The sequence below is a fragment of the Vicia villosa genome, linkage group LG5 (genome assembly GCF_029867415.1).
Source record: "Vicia villosa cultivar HV-30 ecotype Madison, WI linkage group LG5, Vvil1.0, whole genome shotgun sequence".
Lineage (NCBI taxonomy): Eukaryota > Viridiplantae > Streptophyta > Magnoliopsida > Fabales > Fabaceae > Vicia > Vicia villosa.
The window spans coordinates 162,603,039-162,616,771 of NC_081184.1; the positions used below are offsets into that span (position 1 = coordinate 162,603,039).

At 30.4% G+C, this 13,733-nt stretch overlaps 1 protein-coding gene across 2 annotated transcripts; it reads right to left on the reverse strand.

Annotated features, from left to right (window-relative positions):
• Positions 1-9,308: 9,308 nt before the first annotated feature.
• On the reverse strand, positions 9,309-10,526 carry LOC131608038 (remorin 1.4-like). 2 transcript variants are annotated; one of them, XM_058879980.1, is made up of 5 exons: positions 10,249-10,526; positions 10,125-10,175; positions 9,959-10,055; positions 9,703-9,784; positions 9,309-9,604 (listed from the first exon to the last, which is right to left on the reverse strand). In XM_058879980.1, the coding sequence occupies exons 1-5, from the start codon at positions 10,427-10,429 to the stop codon at positions 9,392-9,394; spliced, it is 624 nt and encodes a 207-aa protein (XP_058735963.1). In that variant the 5' UTR covers positions 10,430-10,526; the 3' UTR covers positions 9,309-9,391. The 2 variants fall into 2 exon arrangements, with proteins under 2 accessions (XP_058735963.1, XP_058735964.1); XM_058879981.1 differs by having other exon boundaries at positions 9,959-10,046; positions 10,249-10,523.
• Positions 10,527-13,733: the final 3,207 nt, after the last annotated feature.

Consider the following 13,733-nt stretch of genomic DNA (forward strand, 5'->3'; position numbering starts at 1 on the left):
AGAATTGAATGTGATTGGAAATTTGATTTTGTATGCTTTCTAAAATTGAACAAATTCAATCTTTCTCACCCAATCTTTCCTCACACGAAATTTGATTGACTTGCTGGCATATAGTGATTGATTTCTTGACTTAAAATTGAGGCACAATCAAATCTTGTATTATTTTTATAATTATATAATTAAATCATGATTTTAAATGAATTAAAACCATAAAATAATAAATAAAAATAGTAAAAATAAAATACTCTTGATTCTAGCACGTGGATGGGCCTAGGATAAGGTTTGGATGAAAAGAACATAGGCCCATTTGGAAAATTTTGGATTTTGGAACCTTTTCTTTTCATATTTTTCCCTTGAGATTGCTCAACTTTGACAAGGCCTATCTCTCTCAATTTTTGAGGTATGGAAGTGTTCTAAGACTTTTTAGAATCCTTAGAGAGTCCTCTAACCATTTTATTTGGTATCATATCAAAATTATATTCCATGCTCATTTTATGTTCTTTTGAAAAAAATGTCTTTTTGTTGACTTTTGAAAAGGACCTGTAATGTTTTGGTCCATATCTCTTAAATGAAGCATTTTTGGACTTGGCATGTGAGAGACAATTTTGTAGAGAATTCAATTTCCTTCAAAATGAGCTTTGGATGGAAAATTTCTGATGTTCCATGTGAGAGTTATGGCTGGTCAAAGTTCAGTTGACTTTTCCTATACAAAACCCTAATTTAGAAACTTTTTGAATTGTTGATTTTTGATCTTTCCTTGATGAACCATGATCAATTCTTGAATAAAATGGTGAATGATACTTCAATATGAGGATCTTGACAAAGAATCAGGAGTTTTGACTTTACTTTGACCACAGTTGACTTTTTGGGTCAATCAGTCGACTGTTGACTTTCTGAACTTTTGAGTGACCAGATATTTGAGATAGGTCTTAATACTTGTCATGGAGGTAATGTGGGATACATTGAGCCATGTGAGATGTCTTGGAGCCATTGATTCAGTGATTTTCCTTTGAAAGAACCAAACCCTAGTTCTCTGATCTTTGCTTAGGAGAGTGTGTATTTGAGTTTGAATAGGAGAAATAGTATGGGCAAATTTTGGGGTATGACACATATCACTCATCATAAATACTGCAACAGTTGTGATATCTAGTGCACATTCTAACTTATCATCACGGTCTCACGACTGTGGTGGAAAGCACCAGGCATACAATCACCCCTTACCTCACAACGGTTGGTCAGATGTCGTGGTATCCCTTTTCCAACCGTTATAGTATGGATTTTCTATAGTAGTTCCAAAAGATAGTCTATGTGATTTGGTCAAATATTATGATTCTGATTATGTAGGATTTAAAATTGATAGAAAAGCACAAGTGGAACATGTCACATTTTAGGAAATTCACTAGTTTCTTAGACATGTAAAATGCAAGCATGTGTTGTCCTAAGTACTTCAAAAGTAAAATATATTGTTATGAGAAGTAGTTGTGCGCATGTACTTTGAAAGGATCAGTATTAGAAGAAGTAGTTGTGCGCATGTACTTTGAAAGGATCAGTGTTAGAAGAAGTAGTAGCTAGTATATCGTTTGGCCAAGCTTTTTTCAGTTGTAAAAGTTACTTTTAAGCTAAAGTTAAAAATAAAATCTTTATAAATAAAGTTAAAGTTGTTTGGTAATATTTATAATTTTTCAACTTTAAAAATATTTGTAAACTAAAAATCGTTTGATATATTTTTATGAAAATATTTTATTTATATATATATATATGAACTAATATTAAAAAATGAGAAAGTAATAAAATATAATTTTTCGTCCAAATTTAATAAAGTGTTTGATGTAAAATATTTGCGAGTGAAAATACTGAATTCGATTCATACTTTTAAAAATAATAAAAATATTAAATATATATACATATATATATATATATATATATATATATATATATATATATATATATATATATATATATATATATAAATGTTTTACACAAAAATGGATATCAATTAAAATAAATTATTACTATATTAATAAAAGATATTAAAGATGTTATAAAATATTTAGCAAAATAATTGATATTATGATATGAATAATTTTAGAAAACTAAACTAACAAATTCAATAATCCTCCATCATAGTTAAATAATGCACAACAATAATAATAATATTGGCACGTGAATGAATATTTTTTTTTTTTGGAATTAGATAAAATAAAGTAATATGGGAAGAATTGTAAAAATGTATGCTGGTGTGAAGAATTAAAAAATAATTTATAATAATATAATAGTATAAATTATATTTACCGGGATTCGAAGATATATACTTATGTACAAATATATATTTCGAAAAGTTTTTATAAAGTTACTTTTAAAAGCTTTAGAAGAAGCTCCTTAAATTGTATTTTATAATGAGCTCTTTAAATTGTTGTTAATAGAAAAGTAACTTCTTTTAAAAGGAGCTTTTTAAAAATATTGTGTGGCCTTATGTGTCCTTTAAAAAAACAGATAAGTTAACAAAAAGACAGGCCAAACGGTACCTAAGGCATCTAGTATCACACTATGTATAATGCATGAAGATGATTATATAGTTATAAATGCAAGAGAACATAAGTGACATGCATGGTAATATAAGATTAGCATGCATAAGTTGCTATAAATACTAAGGAATTGCATTTGTAAAACTAACTCATTAGTGCCTGATACAATGAAGTTTAAAGATATAATTATATCATTGTATCAATCATCTTGTATGGTTTCTTGCGCTCTCTAACTACCATAAGTAACTTTTAGTTACAATTTTAATCAATTTCAAGAAATTAACCACCTCTTATACATTACTCTGCCATGAAGAACCCTTCACACCTTGCTACAACTGCATCGCTGGAAAGTTTCGTGCGGATTTTGTATGAAGTGGAAACTTTCCTGTATGTGCAAGAGGCTTAAGTTGAAAAATTTAGGCAGGAGATCACTATGTCAAATGTAGCTGCAAATGTGGCACATGCATATAATCAAACAAGTGATGTGCATGAAAATAGTTCACATAGTCGAGGTAGAGGTCTCATGAATCGAGGAAGAGGTCGTTGTAAAGTTCAATTTTCACCTGGTATAGGACCTACATGCCACTTATGTGGTAAATATGGTCACGTTGTAGTTGATTGCTGGCACATGTATGACGAGGCTTTCACACCTACTCAAACTCAACCGAAGTTAATAGACTTTCCAGGTGCCTTAAATGACAAACTTGAAAACTCCACATCTAATTCACCAGTACTAGCTATGATGGCCTCTACACATATATTCACTTCCTAAAGAGCTTGAGAACCAAGCTTGATTTTCGGATTCAAGTGTTTCTCGTCACCTTAACTCTAATTCATCTTTCTTGCACACCAAGAAATCCTATGTAGGACAAAGTTGAGTCGGTGTTGCCAATGTCCAATCATTAGAAATTCATGGTGTATGTTCCTTTTGTGTGTTTTCAAAATCTTATCTTGCTATTTTAGTTAAACTTAAGGATATTCTTTATGACTCTTGCATCACAGAAAACTTACTCCCAGTCTAAAAATTTTCTAGAGATAATCATGTTGTGTTTGAGTTCATTGCTGACAAATGTTACATCAAATCTCAGGTTTCTAGAGTACTTTCCACGACTAGTACTTTCCACAGCTGAAATTGAAGCCTTCAAGCATATCTTCTCATCATCATCCTACTTCATTTTCTTCATTTACAAATGTCAACTATATATCTTGTTATGTTGTGTATGATGTAACTAATCCTAGCACTATTTTCTTGTGGCATTATAGACTAGGTCATGCATACTTTCCTGCTATTAAACTTGCTCTCAAACATTGTAATATTCATTTTTCTAGTAAAGAGACTACTATGTTGTATAAATCACGTTGTTTGGACAAGTCTCATTGACTGCATGCTCCATTCTCTTTAACTGTGTTTGATGTGCCTTTTGATGTTATGCGCATATATCTTTAGGGACCCACACCTAATCCCTCAAGTCGTGTTCCCTCTATTATATTGCCTTTGTAGATGCATATATCTGAAGGTAGAGAAAAACACAAGAAAGGAAGGTTTAAATAGGGTTTTCAAAAAATTTCCCTTTAGAAACACTATCATTCAAAATGATGAGCAATAAATTGTGCTATGAAGATAAAAATGACACAATCACTTTATCCAGGTTCATCTTAGAAAAGGTTAATCCTGTCCACCCGCCAAGGTGATTTTGCCTTAGAAAAGGACTTAATCCACTATCATCAAAATGATTACAAATACACGGGCCAACCACTAGTGACTAACAACCAGCACAATAATAAACTATTATGATCTCTTAAGAATTATGACCCACCTGATCCCTTAAGAGATATAACGATCATTGACTCCTTAAGGATTCTGACCCAACTGGTCCTTTGGAGGAGATTTCTCCAAAATGAAAACCTATCAAAGTCTTTTTGAGTCTACAGACTAACATTAGTCACTCAAGGAACAAATAACTTCCATTTGCTTAATGGTTTGTGTTTACATGATTGCTTCTGAAAAACGAATTACACAAATTTAAGTATAAAAGATATTAAAAAAAATGTTTGAGCAAGTAATGAGCAACAACTCCTTGCTTTTACATAATTCTACAAATATGTAATTAATCAATGATAACACGAATTTATATGATATATTTGACTTGATTTCCATAAATAATGTTAGCATTTTCGTTTAATTTAGTTATTATATTATGGTATTATGCGGGTATTTTTCATTGTTTCATGTAATGCGTCTGTGCGAGCATATGTATGAAAAGAAGAAGAAACAGAGCAAAATCGATCCATATTTAATCAAGAGAAGAAAAGAGGGGTGCTAAAGCAATCTAAAGGTGCAAACATACAAGACCGAAAGAAAAATGGTGGAAGCCCAGCCCACGAAGGAGCTGAAGCTGCCACCTCAGCACAAGGAGACGCCCGTCTCTAGTGCCCAATAGGCCGTCCCCACTTCAGAAGTCAAGTGAGACATCCGTCTCACACATCCCCAACCACGTCATCATGGAGATGCCCGTTTCCACATTTTTAGGGCACTTGAGACGCACGTCTCAAAGACGTGCTTTATTTTTGTTTCCGTTTTCAAAGCGCCACTATATTCACGGAGAAAAGTAAGGAGACGTGAAAACTGGAAGTGAGACGCCCGTTGCAAACCTAGACCTATAAATACCACATGGATAGCACATGAAAAGGGGTCCGAGTTTTTTAGCAAGGATCAACATTTTAGTTTTAAGCTTTCGTACTATTTTCATTCAACAATTTTAATTCCAGTATTGTTTTCAATTCGCGTTCATCTTTTCTCACAACCATTTCTACACCGGAAATTGTTGTGAACCTTTAATCGGTCTAACCTTACGTTAGATTCAAGTCTTTTTATTCCTTGATTTATTTTTCTGCTGGATAATTAATTGAAGAACAATCCAATCGACCTGTAGTGGAGAGTTCGAGTACTAGAAGATTCAGAGTTTAATTCCAGTTTTCATTATTATTCAGGTTTCTAATTTACAATATTTACTTATTAATTGCATGATTAATTATTATACACTGATGAATATGCCTAATTATTATTATTATTTATGCATGTTTAATTTAATAAGTATGTCTGGCTAATTTAATTAGATATCGGTATGTAAAGTAATCTAAACAAAGGGATCCGAAATAAATTGGCCTAAATAATGTTTTATTGAAAATCACCTATTTCTGGTTTTTGTGTCTAATTGTATTTATTAAAGTTATAAAATCAACAGAGCGAAAGTTTGAGATTTTAGAATTGATTAAGGTTAAAATCAACAGAGCGAGAGTTTGAGATCTTTAACCAGATAGTAGACACACGACATTAGTTTTAAGGACAGCGAGAGCGTATTAAAACTAATTAGGTTTTATTTATTTTCAAAAAGTGTTTTTAAACTCAACACGGGACAGCAAGAGCGTACGTTAGGGAATATTAGCATAATCTGAGTCAACAGAGCGAGAGTTTGAGACAAGGATTTTTAATTAAATAACGTCTGCATGAAATAGGCATTTTATCAATTATGATGTTTTCAAAAAGCGTTTCTAAATCTGGTGGGATGGCGAGAGCGTACATTATGAATTAGGATCGTACTCTTAATCAATAGAGCGAAAGTTTGAGAGGAGGACTTTTAAATGACATAGTTTGTAAAGATTTTTTATTTAATAAGAATCTGGCCCATGGAACTTCAGATCACCTAAGTTAGACGAACTACATACCGATATTCGCTTATTATTTTATTACCTAGATTTAAGATTTTAGTTTCCCCATTTATAAACAATCCAAATATCATTAGCCTTAGCTTTACATAGTAACCTTAGATAACGGTAAATCGATTTATAGTCCCTGTGGATTCGATATCTTTTAAAACTACACGACACGACTGTGCACTTGCAGTCTTCCAACTAATAGACACATAAAGTCGCGATCAATCAGTATAACATCTTGTAGTGTTCTTCTTTCTCTTCTTTCTTTTCATTCTTTATCCCTTTTTCTATTTGGCTTTCAACTTTCATAACTTTATCTTCTGCTTCGCTTGAGCATGTGAGCTTCAACACTGCTTATGAAATATTTAATCTTCTTTTATAGTATTCAAAAGAGACGTCGTAAGGATAGAAAGGTCTTATCCAATATCAACGGTTACTTTCCAACAGATAGTATTAAGTGTAGATGTTGGATAGTATGACACGTCACTTCCTAGGCCTGTAGCTTGAAACTTTATCATGAAAACATGGAAGACAACTTCTGAATAGCACAAACGTCTTGTAATAGTGGATTTGTTAAGCATATTATTGTACTGTAATCTTCTTGAGAAAGTTTCTTGATCTTATCTTTAAAAGATGTACTTATGTTCTAAAGTAAAGAAAGCATGAAAATGATCAACTTTTTATTTTTGTTATTCTGATGAGTTTTCTAATGTGTAGTTCAAAAACTACTTTGTTACGAAGCATAGGATCATCAAAATCGTTAGATTTCAAACCTTGTCTTTCACAAATGGTAGCAGTAGCTTTCCTGAAATACGAAGTCATCCTTCTGATCTAAGAATGAACTATATCTGGAAGATATAAGATATATGATCTGAGAAAGGAGAATGAGTCCAGATGATGTTGTATGCATCAGTACCAAAGTCTTTCTCAATAAAAGCATTATTTCCATATATATATATATATATATATATATATATATATATATATATATATATATATATATATATATAAAGAAACAACTTATCTAAGGAACAAGTCCTTGACTATAGATGAAAACTCTTCTGATACACAAGTCTCGAAAACTGAGCTTTTTTCGTGACTTATAATCTGCATATCTGATGTTTGATATTTAGATTTCCAATCTTGATCTTTATTAACTTTAATCTTGAATTTGTCTTCAGAGATAAAAAGCAACAACTTTTTCCGAAGACTCATCTTGATTTCTGATCTTTTAAAGCAAAAGTTTGTTTCTGGTGCAATCTTGTTTTCTGGTCTAGGAGCCAGAAGTCTAACAGACTTCTTTCTTCTTATACACACTTATGAATTCTGAAGCAACAACTTATTGAGAAGTACACATGAGATCCTCTTTCTGGTTAGCATTCAACATTCTTCATAACCAATGATATTTCTTTAGAAGTGGATGTGAATAGTCTTTATGGCACACCGAGCATATTTATGATGATTCTTTAGACAACAACCCTGAATCAATAAGAGCTTCTAATCTGCACACTTAAGAAACCACTAGAAACAAAATTGTTTACATATAAAATATATGTGTTGTTATCATCAAAACTTAAAGATTGAATGCATAACCAAATCTTGTTCTAACAATACCAAGTATACTTGGATTTATTTCTAAAATCATAATATTGGAAAGATCCTAAGTCCCAAATTAGTTGGAGATAAATTCTTACAAAAGTTTATATAGAGTTACCCCCTCACTTTATAAGTCAGTTTTGTAAGGATGAGTTAAGTCAAACTTTAATATGATATTAAAGAATATCGACCAGACCTAGGTTCACCCACCATTTAAAATCCACACACAAAGCCTAAAAGAGTATTGGGCATGAAGGGGGTGTATTTGGAAGATCCCAAATCCCACATTGATTTGAGATAGAACCTTGAAATAGTTTATTTAGAGCGCCACCCTCACCTTAGAAGCCGTTTTTGTAAGGATGAGTTAGACCAAACTTTGTTTCTCTTACACGACCAAATATTGTCTTAAGTGTAAATAAATCATGTCAATTTATGGTCTCACCATTAGACTTCCACTAGACAACAATTAAGAGGATCTTACGATATCTTAGTGGCTTCATCACACATTGTATATTTTTTCTCCAACTCATTTGTCACACAAGTTCTCTTTACATGCGTATAGTAATTTCGACTGGGTCAGTGATTCAGATGACCATTGTTCTACTTTTGAATCCTGCATTTTCTTTGGCCCTAATCTTATGTCATGGAGTTCTAAGAAACAACTTCTTGTGGCTAGATCAAGCAATGAGGCCAAATGTCGTGCTCTTTTGCACACTACTTCTAAATTGCCCTGGTTAGAATCACTTCTTAGTGAGCTTACAGCACCGTTCCGACCTCCCACTCTTTTGTGTGATAATCTTAGTGCAACCATATTGTCCCACAATCTAATACTTCATGCTCGCACAAAGCATATTGAACTTGATATAAATTTCATTCGTGAGTGTGTTATCTCCAAGAAGATGAAGATTTAACATGTTCCATGCTCCTTGCAACTTGTAAACATTCTCATAAAATCTCATGGCACGACTGCTTTTCATCAAGAACTTTGCACCAAACTCAAAGTCCCAACCTTTGTCCCTCCTTGAGCTTGTGGGGGAGTATTAGAAGAAGTAGTAGCTTGTAGACTAAAATATCTAGTATTACTCTATGTATGATGTATGAAGATGATGATATAGTTAACAATGCATGAGAACATAAGTGACATGCATGGTAGCATGAGCTTAACATGCATAAGTTGCTATAAATACGAGGATATTGCGTTTGAAAGAACTAACTCATTAGTGCATAGTACAATAGAGTTTAAAGATTTTAATTCTATCAATTAGAATCTAAAATCTCAATCTAATAGTTCAATATAATGCATGATTAATATTTACAGTAAACTTTAAAATAATAAGATCAAATCTAAATCATCGGATTTAAGTCAACCGACTTAATAATCTTTCACAACACGACTTTGTTGATTTTTTAGTACACTCGACCACGATCCGAGTTTATGTTTAACCAGTGAACTATATAAAAAAAGACAAACGATACAATAAGCAAAATTTAAATTAAAAATGTATCAGAATAACAACCAAGCTAGGGTAAAAGTTTTTCTTTTGCATTTTTTTGAATTAACGAAAAAGCCTAAAACCGAAACATCCAAGAAGTCTTCTTGGCTCATATCCACGAGTACGAAACTTTGCAGCAGTTTCTTCTACTTTCAGAATTTCTTCACCTTTTTGAGCTTCAATCATTGCCTTTTTCTCTTCTGCTGATTTATGAATTTCAGCTATTTTGTTTTGCATATCTTCAACATATTCACTCTTTTTTTGGTCCAATTTTACCTGTTCATTCATCATACAAATTTTTACTTCACATTTGCTTCATGTAATGTAACTAATATTGAACAATAATGGTGCAAAAATTGAACATTTGTTGTTACCTCAATTCCTTTGAATTTTGCTTCAGTTGATGACTTCTTATTATCCTCCCACAAATCAACTGCAGATTGCATCTTATATGCCCTGTTTGACATTTTGGTGAGTTTTTTCATATAATATCTCACCACCCTCTAAGCAAAGGCGTGTCTCGTATTTGACATGTGTCAGTGTCCAATCCGATCACCTCTGAACAAAGGTGTATCTGGTATCTGATGTATATAAAATAGTAGTACAATTATAATGCAAAAAGCATGTTACCTGTTCTCTACTTTTGTCTTCTCATTTTCTTCCCATGCTTTAATTAAAGCCAATCTTTTCTGTGATTCAACCCTTGCTAGAACAGCATCTGAAGGAACTAAAATTTGAGTTAATTAATCATCTCTCAAAACATTCAATGACCAAATACAAAAATCTAGAAAACAACCTCTGTCAATTGAGTCCTTTGTAAAGTTTGTATCAGTTCCACCACCAGGAACTGCAACCACAATAAAGAACACATATCAAATAAAATATTTTATAAACAAAATAAAAATGAGCGATATACATACTTTGATCGAGTGAAGATGTAGCGTGATCGCGCTCGTTGCGCTCTTGTTTAACGACGCTGTTTGAAGTGCCTTCGTTCTCCGGTTCATTTTCTTTGAGAAAATAAGAAAGCTCTTGAGATTGAGGTGGTGGACTTGGAGTGTCATCATCGGACTCTAGTTGTTGCTTCTTTGATTCTTCCATGGTTTGTGTCTAACGTTGAGGTTATGTTATGGCAGCAGAATTTATATTCAAGTTAGGATATTTTTTGGCAAGAGTTAAATATTGATGAAAATGAAATTGTTTGTTGTTGCTTAGAACAAGCCAAGGTGTTTGGTGAAGTTACCACTCCACACACCGATGGACTCAAAGGTTTGTGTAAGAGACAATGTGAAGATTCGATTGGGGTCCACTAGTAGTTATGTGGTTATTCATTGTCTTGTCTTTTAGTATTAGTTATTTTTAATATTTTTTATCATATCTTCTATATCACTTTTTTTTTTTTTTACCTAATTACAGGCATTTATTTTACCTCTTTGGGAACCATTAAATAAGAATGGCAATTTGCCTCATATATTAAGAATACTTGAAAAAAAATATTCACACCGGATAGATTAAAAATTTGCAAAATAGACTGGATACAGACACTTGTTAATTACGTATTAAATAAGTTGGTATGGATGCAGGGATGACTATCTTACTACTCATCTTGCCTCACACCCGCAATATATATATATATATATATATATATATATATATATATATATATATATATATATATATATATATATATATATATATATATATATAATATGAGGAGATATATTTACTCAAAGAGTAAGTGATTATAACTAACTCTACATCTTGACTATTTATTCTTTTCAATCTAATGGTTAAAAATAATAAGTAATTATATATGGTGAGAGAAAACTATTACTAATTATTTTTTACCATTAAATTGAAAAAAATTAATGGTCATGATGTGGAGTAAATTATAATAACTTACTCTTGAAGCAAATATATCTCTCATAAATATATGTTTATTAATTTTTAAATAATATATCGCTATTAAACTATTACACAATTTAATAAAAATATTTATTTATTTCTTAACTCAATAAAAAACATTTATAATTTTTTTTATTCTTAAAAAAATATAAAAATATATGATATTTTATAATTAATTAATTAAATTTAATTTACTACAAATGTGAATAAACGAATACGAATCTATGAGTATTGAAGTACCCATATGATACGAGTACGGGTATGAACATTAGTGGTCACGCGGGTATGAGCTTGGATACGAAGATTTTTTTAAACCGCAAATATAGAGATGGTTACTATAATACCCTGCCCATTGTCATCCCTAGTCAAAAGTCATAGTGGTGCTATTAAACCCATTACCCCCTTTGTACCATATTGAATGACCTATTTGAGATAAAATAGTGTCCTAAAATAAATTACTCATTTTAAATTTTTAATATATTTTTTTCAATTCTACCATCTAATTAATAAAAATTTCATCATTTTCAATATATGATAAGGGGTACTATAGTAAAAACATTATTCTCTCTTATATTTATATACAATTTTCTTAATATGTGTGAAATGGTCAACTAACTCACTTATTATGGGACGGAGGGAGTAACTAATAAAGGTGCTACCAAATTAGATTGGCACTATTTTGAGTCATTGCCAAGAAAATTAACAAAAGTACATAACTCTCTTTTATGGAGTTGCATGATTTCTCCGATTTCAAATTACCAAGTCATCCAATTGCTTAATTGAGGCACGACTAGAGTTGATAGATGTGCAATTTTACAATTTCTATATTTTCTTTATGTAATGTTAAAAGTGTTTAATTATTTGGCTTTTGAACTTTCATGAAAAAAAGCATATGGTGAAGCAAGGGAATAGGGGAAACGAAATCCATCATTAGAGAATCATCTATAATCTTTGTAAGTCTAATTTCTTACTTTAATTTAATAGTCGTGTATTCCTTAGAGATGACTAACTAGTTCTCTAATATTAGGTCCCGTAGATGAACGTTCCCAAATAATATGAAGTGTGTGATTTGCTTCTTTGTAAATGAGTCTTCTCTTATAGGATTGTGGAAATATTTATGATTTATAAAGATACTAGTGTGTATACCCGTGCGAGGCACGTGTTTAAATTTATGAGATAGTAAGGATATACTCATGGTCTAGGATCGTATAATATGAATTTAAATTAGCAAAAATATTTTATGAATATAAAATTCATATATTATACAATTATATTTTTCCATTTTTTTATAAATATTTAATACATAATAAAATAAATTAAAATAATAAGAAATTTATTTTTTACATAAGAAAGTTGTGATTTATATACATCATAATTATCTTATGTTTTTTGTTAAAATAAATATTATAATAATTTTTAGTATAAATGTTATACCATTTTAGAATATCCACGTACCATAGAATCTCCAGTTATTTTTTTAAATCTCTTCCTTCAAGTTTGATTTTTAAATATATTTTATTCTAAATAATAATAGTAATATTAATATGTGATAATAATAATATTAATAATAATATGTAGTTATAAATGATTTATGGATAAAAGTATATTATTTCATTCACTTATACAAAACAAAAAATACATATTGTGATGGTTGTTTTTACAAAAGTGAAGCATGGTTGATTTTAATAACAGTGAGATTTGCTTTGGTGGAGAGATTTCACACTATTTGTAGATTTTAGAATATGCAAAATTGATAGTAAATTAGTAATGATAGTAGTAGCCTTGGTAATATACGTGACCAATAATTATATTAATTTTGTGTATAAAAAGAATGAATTAATTTTGTGTATAAAAAGAAACAAAAGATTCCAAAGGAAAGTTTATTTTATGGGGTGAAAAGGAATGGAAGGTGATGTTTGACCTTCCCAATGGTTCAAGCATTAAATACTTCATGTGTATCATAATAACTAAAGTTTTATTAGAAGATTTGCATGAGATTTAATGGGTAAAACAGAGATATGAATGAGAGATTGGTTTTGTGTACGAAGATTCCCAAAACAAATGAATATAACTAAAAAATATTTTAAAAAAATTTAAAATAAATAATTAGCAGTTACTATAAATAGAATAGAAATAAATTGTTAGAAAGTATAAATTAGCAAATTGCCAAAGTACTCATTTTATTTTATTATGTTAAATAAAAATAGATTAAATAAAATGAAGAGTGTAAATGACTCAGTTATATTATAAATTTAAAAATATTCTTTAACAATATGACAATCTTACTAAATGCAAGACTATAAAACATAAACATGAGTATTTCTTTTTCTTGAAATCCAAAATGTATTAATTGTTATTTTATTCAATGAAATATAAAAAACACAATTTATCAATAAACAGAAATGAAAAAAAAAAACATTTGTTGAAAATAAAAAGCATTTTAAAAAAAAATCAACCCATCGTACATATTTGAAGTTAATTATCAAAAATATTAAATAGT